The 23,741-nt window shown below is 37.1% G+C and overlaps 1 protein-coding gene across 6 annotated transcripts in view; it reads right to left on the reverse strand.

Annotated features, from left to right (window-relative positions):
- Window positions 1-2,298: 2,298 nt before the first annotated feature.
- Window positions 2,299-23,741, reverse strand: part of LOC136856427 (uncharacterized protein C14orf119) — a 31,662-nt gene continuing 10,219 nt past the window's right edge. Inside the window, exons 1-5 of one of the 6 annotated variants that reach the window (XM_067134296.1) lie at window positions 12,348-12,457; window positions 9,110-9,262; window positions 8,249-8,674; window positions 5,934-6,090; window positions 2,299-4,586 (exon numbers count right to left, since the gene is read on the reverse strand). In XM_067134296.1, the coding sequence (XP_066990397.1) occupies window positions 4,573-4,586; window positions 5,934-6,090; window positions 8,249-8,446 (369 nt within the window). In that variant the 5' untranslated portion in view covers window positions 8,447-8,674; window positions 9,110-9,262; window positions 12,348-12,457 and the 3' untranslated portion in view covers window positions 2,299-4,572. Of the gene's footprint in view, window positions 6,091-8,248; window positions 8,675-9,109; window positions 9,263-12,347; window positions 12,458-23,741 lie in introns of those variants that run through there. The other 5 variants (XM_067134294.1, XM_067134295.1, XM_067134293.1 and 2 more) reach the window with 5 other exon arrangements.

Consider the following 23,741-nt stretch of genomic DNA (forward strand, 5'->3'; position numbering starts at 1 on the left):
TGGTTCTCAAGGTATTTTTGCCAGTTGGTTTTAATATTTGCCAATTGGCTTCCCTTGATATTTGTCAACTGGTTCCTCTCTTTTATATATTTTTGTGTAAAGACATTTCATGTAATTGCCTCCTTGTTAATAAGTAACCTTTGAACATTAATATCTCTTGACTTGTGTTTAGTTAAGAAAACTATTGAAAAATACTGAGGCTAGAGGGCTGTAAATTGGTATGCTGATCATCCACCCTCCAATCATCAAACGTACGAAATTGCAGCCCTCTAGCCTCAGTAGTTTTTGTTTTACTTAAGGTTAAAGTTAGCCATGATCGTGCATCTGGCACCGCTATAGTTGCCAACAACTCAGGCCACCACCAGGCCGTGGGTGAAAGTTTCATACAGCGTCATACGCTGTACAGAAAACTCGATTGAGCCGAAGAAACTTTAGCGCATTTTTTACCTGGTACCAATTTCCACCACTAACAAAGAAAGTGGAGGCTAGTTTATTATCAAGAAGTCTATCAAAGTATCAACAGTTAATTATTTGGTGTCATTATCTGTTCTGATGACCAAGACATGATAAAAAGCATTAGAGTTTATCGGTCTTCTCTTTTGACGAAGACAAATGCTGTACCTCGATAACCCTTCTTTTAGAGTGGCCTGTGGCTTATACCTAGACATATACAATGCTTTCTTTTATTGCCTAAAGTTATGTCAGTCCATCAGGTTGGCAACCTGGTCTAGGAACAGAGCATTAAACAAGGTGCAATATACGTTGGGAAGAAGGTACTTCATCTGATCTCTAACCTTTGGTAATTTGGTCTAGAAACATTCCCAAGTAAATCATGTTTAGACCAGAATCCAGAGATGTGTTGGATTGAGTAGCCAACAGTTTTAAAAACAGGGTTGATCGAAGTCTAAAGAATTCTGATTCAAGCGGTCAGACTCTAATAAACAGTGAATTGAAGATGGTGTTGTGGTTATGCTATTTTACAAGATAGGTTGGAGACTGTGGCCTGTCCATAGAATAGTGGGATCTGTTTACCTTAGACAAGCTTGAGTTGAATTATTTCAGCAAAAACAATTTTGGCAGGGCCAAAGGACTTTACAAAGAACAGAGTAACAGTAAAATCTCATGGCAAACGGTGTAGAATATTTGATTGGAGGATGAAACTTCATCGGGTAGCCTTTATAACAGAGAGAAAAAATTTAATTCCAGCAGCGTATTTCAGTAAAACACTGAAAATTTGCCAAAGAACCAGAATATGAAAGAATGGACAAGCATAACAGGGACCCATCAATGCGTTTTCTATATTTACTTATCACTATCATTGGAATGTGAAATTTAGGCCCGACGCCAGAGCTGGGACCTATGAGTTCGTTCAGCACTGAAAGGAAAATTGAGAGTAAAGGTCATTTGAAAGGTGTAACGGGAGGAAAACCTCAACACAGTTGCACAGTGAAGCGGTTCCTAGGATAGGGTCGAAAGTCAGATGGAAGAAAGAGGATATGAGCAGAGGTGTAGTAAGAGGAATGAAAGGGGTGGAAGCTAGGGGCTGAATGGAACCACTATCATTACCCCATACCTTGTAGTCAACTTATGCTCATGTTTATTATTTAAACTGGCCAGGGAAGGCCTGGCTTGTTCAGAATAATTTTTTGAGACTCCTGATTAAAGCTAAAATATTTAGAAACCTGATTAAGTCTCACTTATGAGAAAAGTGGTCCAAACAATGGCAATGACACAGTACTGTATGGCGTGAAGAATCCAATACCTGTACCACACAATCATCATTAAACCTAGAGGTGGAAAGAATAAGCAAAACAACTAAAAAAAGTAATGAAATTCATCTGAATGAAGATCAGTGGTAGTATACGTGTTGGTTAAGACACTCCTAAGAGATATCTCCCTCACCACCTACAGATTAACGGGATCATCTTCAGTAATGTATTGATTGATTATGAAATTTAGGTCTCGAAGACCAAGCGCTGGAACCCATCAGGATTATTATTATTCAGCGCCTTCAGTAAAGTATTGCCTAAACATGTACACAAGAGCACAATTCAGACTAAAACAATAAGCAAAGACAAAAGGTTTGCTTAATGTGATCACACAAAATATAGTGTAAAATGTAAGTCATTTATTAGCATTATTGGCCAAACCACACCACTGACCTAGCCATCAATTTTCTAAGGTCAAACCTCCCCAAATAGGTTTCTACTTAACAAAGCTCCCAGGGTTCAGAAATCTCTACCTAGAACCCAGACCACGAGAGACGACAATTCGCAACGGGATGAACAAAACAACGTATAAAAAATGTTCATTAAACATTTATTTATAAAATCAACATTCACCTTATAATGATCCCATATAGTAAATATTGCGCTGTACTGGAATACAGCAAGGACTAAATAACATCCATGGACAGCAACAAGCACTATGTATGTTGATTCACAATCGAAGTCGGTTACGTTTTGATTACACAAATGACAGACCTATTTCTTTGTCTCAACCTCACCACGCTCCACTTCCAAAACCACTTTGTGCTACGTAGAATATTAGCCCGTTTCCAAAACTATGGAAATGCATTTTACACTGTGACCATTTACAAACTTCATTTTCAACTATGCAAGAAACCCTGCAATACAAATAAGTAGATTACTGGAGAATTCTTCACATCCTCAAGTTATGCCTTGGGGATACCTTAACATCGTGTTAAATACCGCCTGTTTTATATCAACTCTTTGGAACTAGAATTCACAAATAATTTTTCTCCTGCTGATTTAAAAGCAAGGTAGATGCGTTATCACAAATTCAGCCATTTTTACACGACACATTCCCAGGATTTCAGCTGACTGACCAAAATGGTAACATTAATCTGTGATTCAGAAATTTATGTCCTCGCAACTGAGGCTTTTAGCAATTTACTTTCATGTCTAAATTGGTCATATTAAATGAATCATCTGTGACTCTGAGAAATGTCATGTGAAGTGTTCTGTCGTGAAGCTAGCAGTTTGTTTCATATAAAACCAATTTCTTGTGATCAAACCACATCACAAAGACATTATGGAATGTTTCCCAGGCTTAATATCAAATCCTAATCCTGCACGGAAAATACTGACTATTAAAACCCTGACTTCATCCTTATATATATAAGTAGACAACCTTTTCAAAAATATATTAAAACTACTTTTTCTTCAATGATGACACTATTTTCATTATGCAGGGGTTTAACAATGTATGGTCCATTTTTTCACAGTTACCAACACACTGTAACCAAAGAAAGTACAGTAGATACCCATCTGTTGAATGGGATGACTTTACAAAAAATTCAGTCGGTTACAGTATCTAAATCCAGTCTTTGTTTATAAAAAAACGGCACAGTTGATAAAACCAGTACCTTCTTAGCAAAAGCCTAATTTGCATCGAAAAATTCAGTAGTCAAACAATCTTCATTTGTACTTGTAAGTTTTAACTGCAATTAATTCAGTTACAAACAAGAAGCAACTTCTAAGCCAATCCTATCTCCTTTGAAAAATCAGCAACTACTTATGCTACTTTATGCTGAAGCAAAGTTAAAAAGTAGATGACCAAAGTGACAATTTCTGTACTTAAAATTACACAAATAAACAATGTACACCCATCACAATAAACAAGTCCTCTTATGAAATGATTACTGAAAAACAATTTCATATTTTAAATGCCAGAGTTAAAGCTGGTAAAAAGTGTTCAACAAAAATGGAGTCACAATGAATATACTCTCTAGCTTAAACTATGGTATTATCAACATTAACTTTGTTGTACAACTGGAATGCTTACAAAATCACTAGTTTCAGGAAGGTACTGTAGTCTACAGAATCACATTATGAAGTACCATTTACCTGCTTTCCAATATGTAATAAAAAATCTGATAAGATGTTCTAGTTTGACACAAATCATCGTGGAAAACATACATCAGTAAATGGTACATTTGTAGGAGACTTGGCCCATGCTTCTGCTTACTGGGAAATCACAATGTTACCAAAATATTATGCGTGATAATTCAGTATAACTGTTATAAAAGCATCACTGGAGGCCCTGACTTTAACAAATACATTGTAAAAAGTCTTACATTTTTATATTCAGTTACTGTTTGTCAGTATCAAAAGATTTGAAAATGCACCTAATATATTTGTACAGTGAGTATGGGAGTGCCTGTATTCAGTGTCTACTTGCTACAAGATTAATCACCATATTATAGATTTGCAAGCAATGAGACCCCTGTGGTTGCTAGTTATATCAATACAAAATGCATCAGCACTGAAACTATTTCACAGACATGATGGAAGTTTAAAATGCAAATGAAGTTAAAATTATGGTCCCAATAATGTTAACCTTTGCATTGGGAAGACTACTAAATGTTGCATCAGCACATACAAATGATAAGCTTAACATCTGAAAGCTGTAGAGAGAGAGAGAGAGAGAATGGAGAAAGAGTGATGGACTTCTTTCACTATTCAGAGCTCCGATCTCTGTCCATAACACAAGTTCCTTCCTTATCTCAGGCCGAAGTTTCCATTCCAAACCCTGGGTAGGCATCTCTCACTAACAAGTGTCACCTAGAATATGAAATATCGTCTTAAAAATATAGGATTACTCTGCTTGGCTTTACACTATGATTTAACATAACAATTGGATACATTTTTAACTAGTGTAGGGTTGGCCACCTAACTTTTGTTTGCACTGTGAAGGTTGAATCTCTCTATTTTTATATACATTTGTCCTCAAATATACTTTCAGTATACTTTGTTATATGATGTTTTACGGAAGACTGGGAGAATGTTTTCTATAAGTAAACCCATCTATGTGTAAAGTATATTTCAAAATATATTTCATTAACCTCATTTACAAAACAACTCCAACAAATGTTCTTACTGAAACTGATGAAGAAAATTACGTCTGTAACATTTACTGTACGTGTTTTTTCAAAAGACTGGACTGTACTGTGCTTATAAAAATACTTCAGAGTGACAGAAAAAGTAATGGCGTATCACACTTCAAGTATCAGCTACCATACACTGAAATTTTTGAACACACATTAACTGATGGTGGAATAGCTGTGTGATGCCGCTGACAAACCATCTTCCAGATTACTATGAAAATACACTTCATATGCTCGTTATACAATTCATACAACATACAATTTTTTCTTTGTCCTTTAGAAAGAACAGTAGTAATACATGTAATCTCTCACAGCAGTCTTTATGTCATACAAATCCCCTCGACCCACTTATCCTAATTGTTTAAAAGAGATTCGCGAATTACCCACAAGACCCAATGCTAACGTTATTTCCCGTATAATCTCTGATACTATTCTGTATTTTGCATTTCAAGCTAAACTGTAACAAAATTTAATCCTACATACAATAACAATCCCCATGGCAGGACGGAACAATCCTGGAATGTATCACGTTCATCGACTGACCTATTGATCCAGCGTTAACTTGGTGGTTAAAGACCAATTTACAGTTTGTAAACGATTACGTCAACATCCATGCCATTAACTAAAGCTCTAATACTAAAACCCAATTTGGAACCTTGGCCACTCATAAAACCCCCTCTCTACTGTTCCCCCGTGTCATTACTCAAATCTGTCGGGGTGAGAGCATCTTCTGCCATGATTAAACTTTTGGTGGTCGCACTGTCTGCTTTCCCACATTCTGACTGGGGTCCTTCATCAGATACCGGCTGAGCTACGGTTGCCCTGTCGGATATCAAGTGACAGTCGCCTCCCGGCTGTGGAGTGGCCGGATCATCATTACCTTGATGCGAGTCTAAACTGTGGGGTTCGGTATGATCGCTGTCACTGGGAGGTTCATCGAGTCCCGAGTCATGTGGGCTGTGAGAGCGTGGCAGGGTGCTGGGAGGGGAGCTAACTGAGCTTGGTGGGTTCTGACTTTCCTCACCGCAATCTGCCGGTGGAGAGATGTCTCTCGACGACTCTCCTCTCACTTCTTTGTCGTACTGGGACATGAAGTCTGGATCAATCTGACGTATCTCTTCGAGAAGTTCAATCCGCTCGTTCTCGGTCCAGCTGCCAATCCAGTCATGAAATAATTTCACCTGTTGAAGATATTTCAAGTCAGGAAATTGTCCTAGATACCTGATTTTAAATGCTAACACCATATACAGACGACTCCCTACTTACAAACGAGCTACGTTTCGGTCGGCCATTCGTATGATGAATTGTTTGTAAGTTGATTGCTGTACTATTCATGTCTAAGTGCAGTATGATATAAAATCAATACAGTACTGTATGTTTTTTCATCTAAAACACAATACACTGTACATACAGCACTGTATGTACATAACAGGCACGCCAAACAAAATTTGAACCTACAGGTGGCAAACGGGAGCTCAAACAATTTTAATTTGCAATCCCATTTGTATCTGAACGTTTAAGTTGAATGTTCGTAAGTAGGGTGGTGTCTGTACCTCCAAATTATTTCTGAAGGATTTTACTGGAATGGAACACAGCATAACACATATTAGTAGAGATGGTGTAGTGCTAATTAATGTCCTAGATACTCAATGAAATGTTTGCACCAAACATCCCCAGTCGTAGTTTGGTACTACAGAACCTATGGAACAGAAAATCTAAAAAGTTAAGACACACACTAAACATTTCCAATACATTTTGTCCATGTGGTCATTGTGTATTTACCTCCACAAATATGTGTTGTACCATAATACTGTAAGGAGGAATACAGAATGTTATATAAAATATGGATGCACAACAAAGTAGAAAGAAAATTAAAGACTAAGAAAACTGTATTAGCTTCAAACCTATGATTCTAGGGTCACACAGTTTGGCATAAAACAAAGGAATCATGGAGTGCACAAAAGCACCTAAACTGTGATGAAAACATTATCATCACAGCATTATTCTTTTTGAAATTCGTTTGTGAACTTTGAATCTCTGCATCAGTGACAAATGAAAAGATGGGGAACCTTCTCTCCCTTGCAAGAAAAGATTGTTAAAACTTATTGAATCCAGAATAACAAAACATTAGCAAATTGAATCCTACAAAAAACTGGCTAAACAATAGATTTCAATACAGTTTGCAACATTTTTCACAGGCAGAATAAGGACCCAGGACTCTCAGAATAATGAGGAAAGAAAAACGAAAATAATGCAACAGTGTTCAAGATGATGGGAATGATAAAGGTAAGAGAAAGAAATGACAATTTAATAAATGGATTACAAAGAGGGGGCAACTGAAAGAACACGGAAAGATTGAAATGTAGGAAGAACTGCATTAGAGAAAGCTTCCAAATTTGGTGCTGGATGTGAATAATCAACTGAATGTCAAACAAATGGTCATTATTGCATCTTGATGGACATGTTCCTAAAATGTCTACTTTCAGTTATCTCCAAAAATTACAAACGAGGTCCAAATTGAGTTAAATACAGGAATACTGTATTCATTATCTGTTTATTAAGAAGAATCAGTTTCTGTTGAAGGTACAATTCTGAAATGACAATCAGTGCTAAACACAAAAACAAAATAAATCAATTCTTGGAAGCTCAAAAAATTAATTTAACAAAGTTCTAGTGATCTCAAAAAATTCATTGAACAAAGTTCTAGTGATCTCAAAAAATTCATTGAACAAAGTTCTAGTGATCTCAAAAAATTCATTGAACAAAGTTCTAGTGATCTCAAAAAATTCACTGAACAAAGTTCTAGTGATCTCAAAAAATTCATTGAACAAAGTTCTAGTGATCTCAAAAATTCATTGAACAAAAGTTGAACAAAGTTCTAGTGATCTCAAAAATTCACTGAACAAAAATCTCAAAAATTTCAATGAACAAAGTTCTAGTGATCTCAAAAATTTCAATGAACAAAGTTCTAGTGATCTCAAAAATTTCAATGAACAAAGTTCTAGTGATCTCAAAATTCACTGAACAAAAATCTCAAAAAATTTGAACAAAGTTCTAGTGATCTCAAAAATTCATTGAACAAAGTTCTAGTGATCTAAAAAAATTCACTGAACAAAGTTGTAGTGATCTCAAAAAATTCACTGAACAAAGTTGTAGTGATCTCAAAAAATTCACTGAACAAAGTTCTAGTGATCTCAAAAAATTCATTGAACAAAGTTCTAGTGATCTCAAAAAATTCATTTAACAATTATTTCAGTGACAGCACTGAACAAAGTTTAAATCTACAAACAAGTGTACCGTGTTCGAAACCATTTAAAACATTGAAAAACTGGGCACTACCTGGCAGTCAAACAGGGACGGTCTCCTGCCCTGTATCTTGAGCGAGTCGATACCTCCAAGGAGGCCATTGATGTGGTCCTTTGGATGATACGCCTGCACTAGAATGGGCAGGAAATCCTCCCTCTGCATCTCTGACCAAGCGGTAAACCACTGAGCCAAGAACTTCACTTGGTCTGTTGTCGTGTGTTGCTGAGGCATGTTGGTGTCTGGGTTGAAAAATGGTTAGTTCTGTCCACTCGCCGCAGCGTTCTTCTCATTGACGAGAAAGTGGAACTTCTCGACAAAGCTCGGGTCCTGTAGTTCCAGGCTAACAAGCAACAGGTTGCGGTACTTGCAAGGCCATGCGTCGAACCACTGGGAAAACAGTCGTAATTGGCACTGCAGAACTGACTGGAAGCTGCTGTTCAGATTTAGCCGGTCTAGGCCCTGTCAAGAATACAGGAAACATCAGTTCACGCTGTAAACATCAAACCTGATTTCTGTTTACTGTGTTAAATATTTTAGCTGAAGATCAAGAATGTTATAACTATTAGGAAGGCACTGTAGACCACCTTATTGTGTCTAGTTTGTATAAATAATTACTGAAGAATAAATATGATGAAGTGATGCCTCCTACAATCATTCACACCTCAGGATTAAATTCAATATACCTTCAGAAGCTGCCTACATTTACTGATAAAGTACTGTGCATAACATCCATAAAATAATCAGCACTAAACAGATTTGAATTCCATTTCTAACAAATATTAAAAACAAAACTTATTATTCAAAAGAATTAAATAATGAATGTCCATTCCTTCCAATATTCCAAGAAACATATATAAATTAACAAAGCCATGTGAGAAATACAAGCATAATTACCTGGAACAGCTGGTCAATATCTGGAGGAACGGCCTTCTCTACCAACACAGCTAAAAACTGTTCCTTTTGGGGCGTTTCCCAGTTGCTGAACCAACTCAAAACGCAACGCAACTCCCGCTCCTCCTCATAAAAGGACATCTATACTACAGTCAGCTGAAACGAGCGAAATGAATGTTTACTATCATAAGGCTTATGTTAAAAGGGCAGTGTAAGTTAGCATACTGTCTGCTATATTATAGAGAAAATTATGAGAACATTTTCAAGATGCGGCAAACAATTTACGACGAGTGTCAGCAGCTTTTTTATGTCTGTTGCTGTTTGTTGTGATTGTTTTCTTTGCTTGCTCTTGGTGAAGTTTTATGTTATTATATTCAATTCAGGCAATCATTTTGAATGTCAGTATTTGAAGTTTAATGGTGTACAAAATGCACAAAATGTCAAAACAGCTAGTTAAAAATCAGCTGTGAAATAAAAAATTGATATGTATTTATAAATAAAAATTTATATAAATTTGACTACAGCAATAGAGGCATAGTAAATTTGTTTATGCCAAAAACACTATGATAAATTTCCTTAATGACATTAGTTTTATTAATATTTATTGCATTTTTAGTAATACTGTAAAATTATATGAAGTAAGTACCATTTTGTGGGGACTTGGAGGTATAAGTGATCAGCAATACTAAAACACTTCAAATACTGTCCACTGCTTCCTGAACAAAGATGGAAGATGGAAGATCTTTTGACTTATTTCAGAAGTTTCCACATTTTGATGTACTGCAATCTATAAAAAATTTTCTGCTAGCATCAGAGTAATGACCACAAAAGTCTCTGAACACAAACTTGCAGAGTATCATAAATGATAGAGAAAGGCTCACGATAAACAAAAAAGAAGTCTGTGACCATTTATCTAAACTGATAAGAGATCAAGTACAAAGCCTCCAAATCTTGGCTAAGTAGTCAAGTCAAAAGTAGCTCCTGTCAATTTCAATTAGTCACAGCTCATATCCATTGTCAAAGTCATGTTAGATACTGCTAGTTGTATTTAAAATGTCATCACAAGTAGACGGCTCATAGCTGCAAGCCTAAAGGCTGTCAAAGAAGGTAATGAAGTATTTACTTTCCAGCCATTTCAAGGTCAGGTTTGTGATGCTGCTTGCTAATGAACGTACGTCTGGCTTATGGGATCATTTTGAATGGTCTTGTGTGATGTCTTACGTTGTCCCTGACATTTAGAGGAAAAATCACAGCCAGTGTCCTATGACAGGGCAAGGGAGGGTTACTGCATGAGAAATTAATTTCTCATCAAGATTGCTTTTTTTCCTCAGGAAATACATATATGGAATATTATGAAGCTGTCATCTAGCAAAAATCCTGGACAAGCGCTTTTGAATTTCAGCATCTACGCTCACTCAGGTACTGATTTCAGGCAATTAGGAGATGATGAATAAGAATTCATGTCTTACTCTTGTTTTTTTGGAGTGGAATATAAAATATAGGTCAAAAGCCATGACCTAGGACCAGTGATGGTCTGCTGGTATTGTGGTTAGTGTCGTGGCATGCCACTCAGATGTCTCGGGTTCACATCTCCCCAGGGCAATGAAATATCACTGGCTCTGTACCATGATCAGTTACTGCTGCAGTGTGGGGTCTGTGGTGAGAGGCTGAAACCAACATTCTTTGGAAGCTTGAATTTCAAGTCAATGGCCCCTTTGGTGTGCTTGTTACATGTGAATAAGTTTCATCTACTGAAATAATAATAATAATAAATAATAATATGTGGTCATTCAGCTTTGAAGGGGAAATTGAGAGTAAAAGGCTTGAAAAGTGTAACGGGAGGAAAAACCTCACAGTTGCACTATGAAACAGTAGTTAGGAAAGGGTGGAAAGTACAAATAGAAAAAGAAAAATTGAACAGAAGCACAGTAAAAGGAATGAAAGGGGTTGCAGCCATGGCCCCAAAGGACGCTGAAAAGAACCTTAAGTAATGCCTGCAGTGCACCGCATGAGTTGCACTGATGGCATTACCATCCTAATGGGTCTTGTTTTCTCAAGACATGACCTTCAATCCTGTAGTTGCCACAGATAATGTTGTTACTCTTGTGAACTGTCAGAAACATCAACATATTCACACTAGTAATCAGGAAGAGTAAGCCTTCTGCGTAAAAGATCTGACTTCTATGCGAAAGATCTGACAATTTTAGGTCTTTTACAAATGAGAAATCATTTCCTGATTCTGTGTAACCAACACAAAATCCAAGGCAGGTTACGCAGCGGGAATATTATCCACCTCACATTTTTGGACGAGGAGTTAGTGTTAAAAACTAATCTCTTATAATAACCTGTAAATATCTCACTGCTATAAGCTCGTCCTAGGCTATATAAGAAAAATACACCGACGACAGATTCAGTTGTTATTCATGAACAGAAGCTATTTAACCTTGTCTTGCTGACAAAATAAAATTCATAGGCTACATCTACACCACCTTGCACAAGAACTAAAGCATACATAGCCTATGGTCAGTTTGTCTGCAAAATAAACAAATAAATAAGATGGTAAATAACATAACTTAACAAGAGGTTGTAAATATTGTGGTCGACAACCGGAAGAAATAAATCACTTTAAATGCTGAGGTAATATTCAGTTTTACCAAAACCTACATCCTAACCTACCCTAAGCTACCCTTTGACCTAACCTAACCTAGGGAATGGGGCCTGGCTTGGCCAGGGAGGAGGGGCAGGCCCCTCCCCTCCCCCCCCCCAATATTCTAGGTGTATATTTTCCATATTTCCAGCCATTTCCGAGACGATTCTTAAACGCCAGACAAATGTACCGCAAATTTTAATGGCCCACCCCCAAAAAAACTATGATAATCCGTAAAGGTATATTAACCTACCCTACATGAATGGGGCCTACTGTAGATGCAGCCTTAACCTACTCCTATCACCTACTGCTTATGGAGGGTCAAAATCAATGACTCTTCGAAGATTTAGACCCCATTTCTTAAAGTCTCCCTCCATTAAAACCATCTACCATTAAACCAGGCCCTAGCTACGTGCCCTACGGCATGCCAGCTCGGCTATGCAGGCCTGAGCCCAGCCTAAGCCTCCTTGACAATCCCCGCCCACAGAGACCTTCCCCAACGCGACATCTTTGTCATATTAAGAGTTTTAAGTCATTTAATGTTTATTCTAGCGACTGGGATCGATTGCAGAGGGAAACAACGGCCATAATTACCTTACTATTGGAAAGAAAAGGGCGCCTCGGTGCAACGAGACAAAGTCGACGAATACGTCAACAATAACAACAACAGCGGTGCCGTTTCGTTCGTTTGTTTCCTCGTCGGGACTGGATATTTTACGATTATTTTGATTTATAGCGGGATATTTTAATTAATTTAAATAATAAAATACTATTAGTTAAATTTAGATACAAAATAATGTAATATAAACTCAAAAAGACTCACAAAATATTATATTTTAAGCTCTGTCGACTGAATGAACGCCACTTAATTAACACTGTCTTTTGGACGACTGTCTTTAACCGAACGCTCCCTAGAGGCGACGGTTGTAAACAATGTCATTTTAATTGCAAATACAAAAGTATTTCGTGTGAATTTCTCCGCCATGCTTCAGTATTTCATGAATAAATTTTATTTATTGCGTAGTATTGTAATATTACATTAAACATGTTCCACATTTAATGTCTGAAATCGTAATGTTTTGAAACGCTTTGACCTTGGATGAGATCATAGGTAAGTTGAGCTGATTACAAAGGACTCGTACCGGATTAGAAATGTCCTAACATGTTGTCATACGTATACATTTATATGTAATAGACAGCAATTTTCTGCATGAAGATATAATCAAAATGTAATTAATTTTATATGCATTAAAATGGTTGTATGTATGCATTCTTAACCTCTTGTTTGTAAAATTATCAACTTTGTAATGTTTTGTTTCCATTGTATGCAGTTTGCTTGAAAATGTCTTAGAATAACGGCTGAAGATTATTTATATATATATATATATATATATATATATATATATATATATATATATATATATATATATATATATGTGTGTATGTGTGTGTGTAAAGTGTATATATTATATATATACGTATATATATATGTGTGTATATTCTCATAAATATAATTATATATATATATATATATATATATATATATATATATATATATATATATATATATATATATATATAATCATCTGAAGCCACAGGATATGTCCTAAGGAAATGACAAGGTGCTTTTAGTACTTGGCATTCTGCTGTTTCCTGTTAAACATTTCCTTTAGCATCAGCCAGCTGAGAGAGAGAGGGAGGAATAGTTGTCCCTTTATATATGTCATTAAGGTCAGAGGGATAACAGGAGTTTTGATAGGGGAAGAACAGTGTGGCCAAGATAAGGAAGAGTTTGTGTTTGTGTGGAGCATACGTTTGTTATGAAGCAGTTGTATGATAAGTTTGTAACTATGAGGAAAAGTGAAGGTGTGTATTGAGGATTTGTGGTACTGATAGTAAGTTGGTAAGGGCAATGAATAGCTTTGATGATGGGAGTGAAGCATGTGTTAGTTTGTAGGTGAGAGAGTGGCTGGTTTGGTGTAAAAGTGCGATGAGACAAGGGTGTCTTATGTCTCTCTCTCTCTCTCTCTCTCTCTCTCTCTCTCTCTCTCTCTCTCTCTCTCTCTCTCTCTCTCCCTGTCCTTATTGTGTTTTTTTGTTGTCTCCTCTGCATTAAATATGATCTTAAAACTCTTAAAACAACCTTCATTTAAATTGTTATTGATGTAACTAACTGTAAGATTCAGTTGCAACTCAAAGGACAATTATATTTTATAAATTAAACCTCAGTAACACAACTTCACGAATACAAAGAAGAAGAAGAAGAAGAAGAAGAAGAAGAAAGAGAGAGAGAGAGAGAGAGAGAGAGAGAGAGAGAGAGAGAGAGAGAGAGAGAGAGACCTTCAAACTCTGTTCGTGCGAGAAAATGACTTCCATCCGGCACTAGATGTGTTTATGTGTGTGGTTAGGAAAAGGGGGCCGCTACAAAGATTGTGATTCTCCCTCCCACCCAAAGCTGCCAATCACCTCGTCTCTATGTGCCGTCGGTTCCTCTGATGTCTCTTATAATTAAGTCGTTAGGAGAATGTTTGCATTGTCTTTTTGATTAGCTAAGATTTATAGATCGAGGACGGTTGTTATACATTCCAGGGCATGTTGGCTTTTTCTTTTGATTCGTGTCGCAAAGGCTAGTGTAATTATAGTCTGTCGTTATTGCTATTATTATTCAGAAGATGAAACCTATTGATATGGAACAAGCCCACCAAAGGGGCCATTGACTTGAAATTGAAGCTTCAAAGAAATATGGTGTTTATTAGGGAGAAGTAAGACTTAAAGAGAAATACAGAAAGAAAAATCCAAATTAAAAAAAAATTAATAAAATAAAAATAGATAAAAATGTATTAAAATGCAAGGGGAATAGTATTGGGGTAGTAATGCATTGCATCTTCGCTTAAACTTCTGAAATTCTAACTTCACTACATCCTCTGGGAGGTTATTCCACAGTCCAGTGGTCTGTGAAAAATTCTGCTAATCTTGATCTTGTTTTGTTTTGAGAAAAATTTTATTATACATACATATACATATTCATTCATTCATTCATTCACCCAACAACTGTTCTGAATTATACACGCGTTTCACCAACCTGTCATCTTCCATTCTTTCAACATGACCAGACCACCTCAAAGTCTCTGGTTCACCTTTTTACTTCTATGTTTCATTTTCATACACATTTATATTTTCAGTCTGCATTCCTCAATACTCCAGCCCGTTTTTTTTTTTTATCTCAATAGCATCTCTACCTTTTTTTATTTTTACATTGTTAGCATTCATGCTTCACTTCCATAGAGGAGAGTTGGCTCAACAATCATCCCATACATCCCAGCTTTTGCTTCCAAAGACACTTCCTTCCAAAGACACTTCCTTTCTTCCAAAACCTTTTGCACAAATCAGGCTTCCTTTTTTTTTTTTTTTTTTTTTTTTTTTTTTTTTTTTTTTTTTTTGCCTGGCCTATTTTGTGATCTCTCATGTAACCATCATTTGGTACATTTTTTCCCCTAATTTTTGGGGGAATTAACTGTCTGTACCTAGAAGGAACAATGACTGTAAACACGAAACATACAAGAATGGAAGCAATTGATTTGTTCAAGGATCTGGGAGTAATATCATGAATAAGTTATGGTGCAATAGGAGGTCAATTCTTGATTAAACAAAGTAAGAAAGAGAGTAGGATGTTTACAAAAGATTAGTAAGAGACTTGGAGTGTCTATGGAAGTTAAAGCTAGCATGTATGCAGAGATTGTTGAGCCAACTCTTCTTTATAGAATTGAAGCATGGATTCTGAAAGTGAATAAGATAGAAAAAATTGAAGTTATTGAGATAAATTGCTTGCATAGTATCGGTTGAAAGGACAATCAGTGTGTAGTTAAGGAAATCAAGAGAGTGTGTGTGTGTGTGTGTGTGTGTAAAATGTGTGTAACCACAACAATCACCCTGGAACCATTCAAGAGGAACGCCAATTGTACACGTCCTTCAAAGGATTGTAAGGAGACGAAGCGGATTAACTGACGTATCCTCAGTATTGTCCAAACAAAACTAACTCCACCAAAACACTCATAGGAGGAAACCTCCCCTGAAGCACTCGGACACCAAGCCACTGTCACCCCAGGACCCCTGGTGGGGGGGGGGGCGGCGGCTAAGGTAGTCACATCACCCACGAGGTTTAAAAATTGTATTTAGTCATTTTCCCAGCGATGGATAAAAAATCGACACCTTTCGGCGCATGAGATCTCTCAGCATTTGAGAACATAATGACGTCCGATCACTGTCACGCAGTTCTCTCTCTCTCTCTCTCTCTCTCTCTCTCTCTCTCTCTCTCTCTCTCTCCAGAGAATGCACGTGAACTTCAGGAACAGCCGTTAAGCACCCCAACCATCTGTCAGCCCGCAGTCTCGTAATGATTCTGAAAACTGTTCTCCCGTCATCTTTGGCTGACAGAATGTTGGAACGATTCGCTCATCACGCGACTGCTCTTAAAGTCTTGTAAAAAATACAGAAGTTGATTGATTGGTTTGTCTGTTGGTTGAAGAATGGCATTGCAGAAGCTGAAGGGTCGAAGGTTACATTTGTATTAATACGGACGTACAAATAATTGTTTTGGGCAGATTGATATATTTGTTTATTTTCACGATTACTTTGATAATTATATAGATTATACTTAAATCATATATATATATATATATATATATATATATATATATATATATATATATATATGTGTGTGTGTGTGTGTTAACCCATACCCTTTTAACTCCAGTTTTGAAATACTACAGTCAACTAACTACCACGTACCTAAAGTACTCACTTTCTCCAGGAAGTCGAATCTTGGTTCACTAGCTAACGATACAAGTGTCATGACCACTAAATCACATGGTCCCTCTCAGTTGATTTTAAAGTGAATCAGAGGCCTGCTGTGGGCCTCTGGACTCGACCACCAACCAGGACCAAAAGTTAACAAGTGAAAAAAATGCGCCAAAGTGTCTTTGGCGCAATCGAGTTTTCTGTACAGCTTATAATGCTGCATGAAACTTTCAGCCACTGCCCAGGAAACTTTCAGCCAAGGCCCAGTGGTGGCCTGTGTTGTTGGCACTTATAACGGTGCCTGACGCACGATCATGGCTAACTTTAACCTTGAATAAAATAAAAACCGCTGAGGCTAGAGGGTTGCAACTTGGTATGTTTTGATGATTGGAGGGTGGATGATCAACATACCAATTTGCAGCCCTCTAGCCTCAGTGGTTTTGAAGATCTGAGGGCGGACAAAATAAGTGCGTACGAGACAAATAGTCATCTCTAAAATAGTTTTCTTTTACAGAAAACTAAAAATGGGATGAAATTTTGTTTAATTTGACATATAAAATGAATATAAAAATTCGTTGTCGTATTGATTAGTAAGTCATTTTTTAAAATACGTCGCGCTAAAAATATATGAAATACATGACGTCGTTCGATGCTTTCTCATATTCGAAACTTTCTGGTAGAAAATCTTGTGAAAAAATCACTAATTGCCAATTACCAACTCTCTTGAAATCCCCCGCAAACATAAAATATTTTCAATTCACAATAATTAAGAAACATTTTTTTATTTGTGTTTCGTAATTCCTTTATTTTTTCGTTGCCAAAAAGATTTATTGGTTGGGGGAGGAGAAATTAGCACAAGGTCCCCCCACCCGCCCCCTTCAACAAGCATTCAATGTGAGTTGTCACGCATGAACGAAATTTTCATCTAAAATCTCTCAGTTTCAATATCTTTGGTTTTCAGCTAAACTGAACGAAGACTAAAGAGAAATCTTATATCACTGTACTTCGCCTCTGTAACCAGCGGGGTGAGATTCTTATTTATTTATTTATTTATTTATTTATTTGTAAATCACAGCACGCCCCGCTGACTCAGTGACCTCATCCTGAAATTCAATTGAATTCTTATATGCTTCAGTCAGCTAGGTGGTCTGCCCCACTCATTTTAGTTCCAGTCTTCTTTTCACTGGCCTATGAATCTGTAATCTTTAAAAATGTGTCTTGGACTAGTAAGAAAATAAAGTATTTGGTAGTTGATCAACTGTGGTGTGTTGCTGGAAAGAAGGAGGTTGGACCTTGGGCTACAACCTACTTATATATATATTATATATATATATATATATATATATATATATATATATATATATATATATATATATATATATATATATATATATATATATATATATATATTCTTATTACTCGAATTAGGTCAGTGCATCAGTACCTGAGGAAGAAGACTGTGTGTCTTCGAAAGCTCGTACTTTGTAAATTAAAGAATCTGGAATCTAAACCACACCGTCTTATTGTAGCCTAATATTTATATATATATTTCTGAAATACAATCTTCCACTATGAAAGTCACAAGCTCTACGGAACTCACTATAATCTTCTTTGTCTCCATTTTCACTCTAATCGGCCTAACACGCATCACATTGTCCTTGGCTGTTCAAATGACGCCAGCCCTAATTTCACAGACATCAGATGAAAGCGCTGGGACGTCTGAGGTCATTCAGCGCTGAAACGGAAATTGAGAGTAAAAGGCTTGAAAGGTGTAACAGGAGGAAAACCTCAAAGCAATTGCACTGTGAAACAATCGTTAGAGAGGATGGAAAGTCAGGTGATATGAACGGAGGTACAGTAAAAGGAACGAAAGAGGCTGCAGCTAGGGGTCCTGCGGAAGGCGCGCTACAAAGACCTTTAGGTAACGCCTACAAGTGCACCACGTGAGGTGCACTGAAGACACTATCATTCGAAAGAAAAATTAAAGCGTTTCAACTTCTGAAGCTGCAAAGTAATTACAGACACTCTCGGTAATTTCCCCCGCGACAATTTTGACAATTCCTTGGAAATTACCGTGAGAGAAATTGCCAATTTGTCGTGTCTTCGCGTCCAAAATGATTTTAGAAAGTAAGATTTTATGTGTCATTTTCTTCTACTTTTCCATCTTTCCAATTTCAGGTTTCCATTGGTGATATAAATCATAGGAACTAATATTTTTTTAAAGATTTTTATCCCTACAGGGGATGTCGTGCGATTTGAACTTCTTCAGAAGTTCAAGCGAAGGTACAATGGATTACTATCCTAATACTATTCTTCTTGCGTTTTAATACTTTTTTATCTATTTATCTATTTATTAATTTATTTTTATTTCTTTTTTAATATGTGTTATCTCTTTTTTCTGTATTTCCCTTTACTTCCTCTTACTTCTTCCTAATGAACACCTTAATATTCTTTGGAAGCTTCAGTTTCACGTCAGTGGCCCCTTTGGTGGGATTGTTCCAGATGAATAGGTTTCATCTACTGAATAATAATAATAATAATACAATTTTCTGTATACCGTACTAAGACATAGCGAGGATTATTTAGAAGATTGTTCATTTTATTTGTAATCATCAGACGGGCGACGCAAAATACATAAATAAAACGAAACATATAATTGGGACCACCAGTTCAATTTCTTACAAGAAAAAATAAAGACAATTATTATCGTGGAAGATATTGGTGGGAGAATTGGCGACGAGATTCTAGCGACGGAGAAAATTACTACGTTTTAATTCGACATAACTGCGCACCTTTGATTGCTTTAGAGAGAGAGAGAGAGAGAAGATAAGATATCTGATATTTTTCTGTGATGGTTTCAATCATTTGTGAAGAATGACCTCGTAGCGGACATGATATTATACTTTTTGATGGAGCACTGATCACTCTCTCTCTCTCTCTCTCTCTCTCTCTTTGAAGATAACATTTTGTGTCATGTTGAATTCTTAATCATGTGTTTCTTTCTATTGCGAAATAGTCTCTCTCTCTCTCTCTCTCTCTCTCTCTCAGATAGCATTTTGTGTCATATTGAAGTCATAATGTATTTCTCTCTATTACAAAATAGTCTCTCTGTGTCTCTCTCTTTAAAGGTAACATTTTGTGTTGTTTTGAATTCATAATTATGTGATTCTATTGCAAAATATTCTCTCTCTCTCTCTCTCTCTCTCTCTCTCTCTCTCTCTCTCTCTCTCTCTTAAGACAACATTTTGGGTCACGTTGAATGCATAATCATGTATTTCTCTCTATTACAAAATAGTCTCTCTCTCTCTCTCTCTCTCTCTATAACACATGGAATCGAACTCTGGTTTATCAGTTATGAGCAGAGAGAGAGAGAGAGAGAGAGAGAGAGAGAGAGAGAGAGAGAGAGAGGAAAAACAACAACACGAGATGAAACAACAAAATTCGAATAATCCAGTTTCGAAACAACTGCCAACAAACCAGTACCAGACACCCCCACACCCGCGCCTCATGGCGAGCATGCGGGCTCGCAAAGAGCTGCTAAGTAGACTTCACGTAGGGATCCCGCCGGCGGTCGCATTACAGTATCGCATAACAGCGTAATGCGGATAAAGTACATTACATGACACCCTATCATATAAATGCGCGTTATTTTAATTCCACGAATTACGGTCCAAGTTCCTCCTTCAGTTATGAGAAGAATTTTTGTATATTAAAATTCTCGTCACTCAAAAAGCAATAGAAGATATGTTCGATGGTTTAGAATTTGTTGTAGTGGCATTTGGTATACGCCCTTGTGACGGGTCAAGTCGTATAAGGGTGGGGAGGGGCTGGGGTGGGGAGAATTGGAGGGTGGGCGGGTCCCCGCATAGCCAAAAATGTTATATTCACCTCCCTGACCCATATATATAAGATTTTGGTAACTGTGCTTCAATATTTGTTTATTTATTGATTAATCTATCTATCTATATATCTATATAATATATATATATAAAATATATAGATAGATTTTTACTTATTTATTTATATCAATGGTTGCCAAACCTTCGAAAAATCCTTGATTGCTGAGAGTACAGAAGTAGAAACCGAATTCCAAAGCTTAATAGTAAAGGGGAAAAAACAAAAGACCTAATTGCACCTTGGGAGACTTATTAAACTATCCAAGATTCACTGTGGGAAAAGGCGGCCTAGCAGGTGTAACGACTCTACTAACTGGTGGTTCAAACATAACGGTTTCAAATGGGGAAGGCTCATAAAAAACGCGGCAACCCCGACTAGGGATTAAACTAAGAACAAGCCAGTGGGTCTGCCCACTTTATTTGTGTCTTCTACTTGATTTATCTTGGGTTTTGTATCGCTCTGTTACTCAGCAAGGAAACTGGTTTTGTTCTGCAGATCCCATAGCAACAGTAAGGGCAGGTCTTCTTCAATGGAGTTTTGACACTGTGTGTGTGTGTGAGAGAGAGAGAGAGAAAGAGAGAGAGAGAGAGAGATTATAAAACCACCACAGTCATCTAAATGCCAGATACATAACCACTGTTTGCCTAAAGAAAGGGATTCGAACGTGGGACCTCTCAGTTCTAGGTGATGATGGTTACTTGAAGATGGAGGCAGACTAGCCTTTGAAAGCTTGGAAACAATGACTCTCATTTTTCTGAGCCTTCTGTATTATTGAGGTCATCTCTCTCTCTCTCTCTCTTTCTCTTCTCTCTCTCTCTCTCTATATATATATATATATATATATATATATATATATATATATATATATATATGTATATATACATATATAAAAATATATATATATATATATATATATATATATATATATATATATATATATATATATAGAGAGAGAGAGAGAGAGAGAGAGAGAGAGAGAGAGAGAGAGAGAGAGAGAGAGATGACCTCAATAACACGGAAGGTTCAGAAAACGAGATTCTTTGTTTCCAAACTTTCAAGGGCTAGTCTTTCTCCATCTTCAAGTAACCAAATAATATATATATATATATATATATATATATATACATATAAACAACAAAGCAACATAAAGAATAAACCACAAAGCCAGAGTACCAACAACACCGAGTGCCAAAAGCAAGGGCACCGGGTATCATCTGGGTATCATCTGATAAGGGCAGTGCAGCCGAACCGCCTTATTCATGAACTGGGCGGGTCAACTCTGGGAATATAATATGTATGTCACATGTCCTCGTGAGGACTTTGCACGTTCCTGCATCCAAGATCCTGTGCAGTTTTGCTTGCGTGCTTTCATTCGTCTCTGGGAGGCACTGTCACGTGACTGGTTAATTGTAAGTCGGTTGGATGAATCGACGGAATGATTAAGATCTGAGACGTGTCAGAAAATGATTAATTATTGGCTTTTTCTTATTCGGTCGTGTGGCTACTTGTGTCGCAACAATGGTTCGTTGCATAAGCCTGTGGAATGTTTGTGAGACTTTCTAACAGCTTTTAGTTATTGCCTAATATATATATATATGTATATATATGTATATGTATGTATAATCAACACACAATCTCGTGTGGAACAGAAATAAATTTCTGACTCACATCAGGTCGAACCAAGGTTTTTCAGTTGAAAGACCTGGGTTCGATCCTGATGTGAGTCAGAAATTTATTTATATACATATATAATTATATATGTGTGTGTGTTTGTGTGTGTATGTGAGAGAGAGAGAGAGAGAGAGAGAGAGAGAGAGAGAGAGAGAGAGAGAGAGTTTGTGTGTGTGTGTAAGCATGCATTCACTGCCAATTTCTCAATAAAAATCTGAAATAACTATGAAACCGGATGATCTAGGAATGTGAAATTTCATATTGGAATACTCTGGGATGGGGTTGCTAGCCCCATGCCTTACAAGCCGTGGCCGCAACCCACTACAGTTCAGTGACTACCAGGCACCTACTTCACTGTCTCTGTCATTCGCCATTTGAAGGCACTCTGAATTTCCTGATAAGGGTCTTCCTTTCAAAACTGAGAGAGAGAGAGAGAGAGAGAGAGAGAGAGAGAGAGAGAGAGGAAGAGGCCCATTACCCGGGCGCGTTCAATTGTTCTCTCGGCGTTTTCTCTTCGTTCGCTGGAATGCAGACGATGCTAATAAGGTGATTATTTTCCAGGTGCTTAGTGCACCTCTCTTTCCAAGAGGCCGGAAGCTTTTTTTGTAGGCTTCTGTAGACCTTTGTAGACCTCTGAAGGCATCTGCCGTAGACCTTTGTAGGCCTCTGTAGACCTTTTAGACCTCTGTAGGCCTCTATAGATCTCTGTAGTCCACTGTAGATCTGTATAGATCTCTGTAGTCCTCTGTAGACCTCTGTACGCATCTGTAGACCTCTGTAGTCGTCTGTAGACCTCTATAATAAACCTTTGTAGACCTCTGAAGGCATCTGCAGACCTTTGTAGACCCCTGTAGGAGTCTGTAGCCCTTTGTAGTTCTCTGTAGACCTTTGTATACCTCTGAAGGCACATGTAGACCTTTGTAGACCCCTGCAGACCTTTGTATCTGTAGCCTTTTCTAGACCTCTGTAAACCTCTGTAGACCTCACTAGACCTTTGTAGACCTCTGTAAACCTCTGTAGACCTTTCTAGACCTTTGTAGACCTCTGTAAACTTTTGTAGACCACTGTAGGCCTTTGTAGACCTCTGTAGGCCTCCCAATATGTGTAGTGATTCTTCTAAATGATTCTAAAGAGAGTTGACAGTATGCAATTTATAATTATTCCCGAATCTTGGTCGAAAACTCTACAAAATCTAGCCAGAATTTTCTTGCCCGTTTTACACTGTACAATTTTTCATCACCAGATGAATAGAGGATGACGTTATTCATCGTATCTGATGAATAAATGAATGGTCACTATTCCTTAGCATGAGGAACAGTGAATGGCTAACCAAAATAATGAATGATGAATAATAATGAGAGGAAGTTATGAATGAATCAGTGGACAATATTCATTCAATGAGTAGAAGGAATGGTGAATGTGTATGATATTTCTTTGATGAATAATGAATAAATGAAGGGGTTTGTGAATGTCTGGTCAGTCGAACGTAGAAATGAATTGATATTCTGGTTTTGAATGAATGGCCACGCGAGTGGCATTCATAAAGGTTGATGAATGATAATGAATTTACAAAGGAGCTGGCATATCAAAATGTCCCCCCAAAAATTACTTGCTGATAACCAA

Source organism: Macrobrachium rosenbergii, chromosome 35 (genome assembly GCF_040412425.1).
Source record: "Macrobrachium rosenbergii isolate ZJJX-2024 chromosome 35, ASM4041242v1, whole genome shotgun sequence".
Classification (NCBI taxonomy): domain Eukaryota; kingdom Metazoa; phylum Arthropoda; class Malacostraca; order Decapoda; family Palaemonidae; genus Macrobrachium; species Macrobrachium rosenbergii.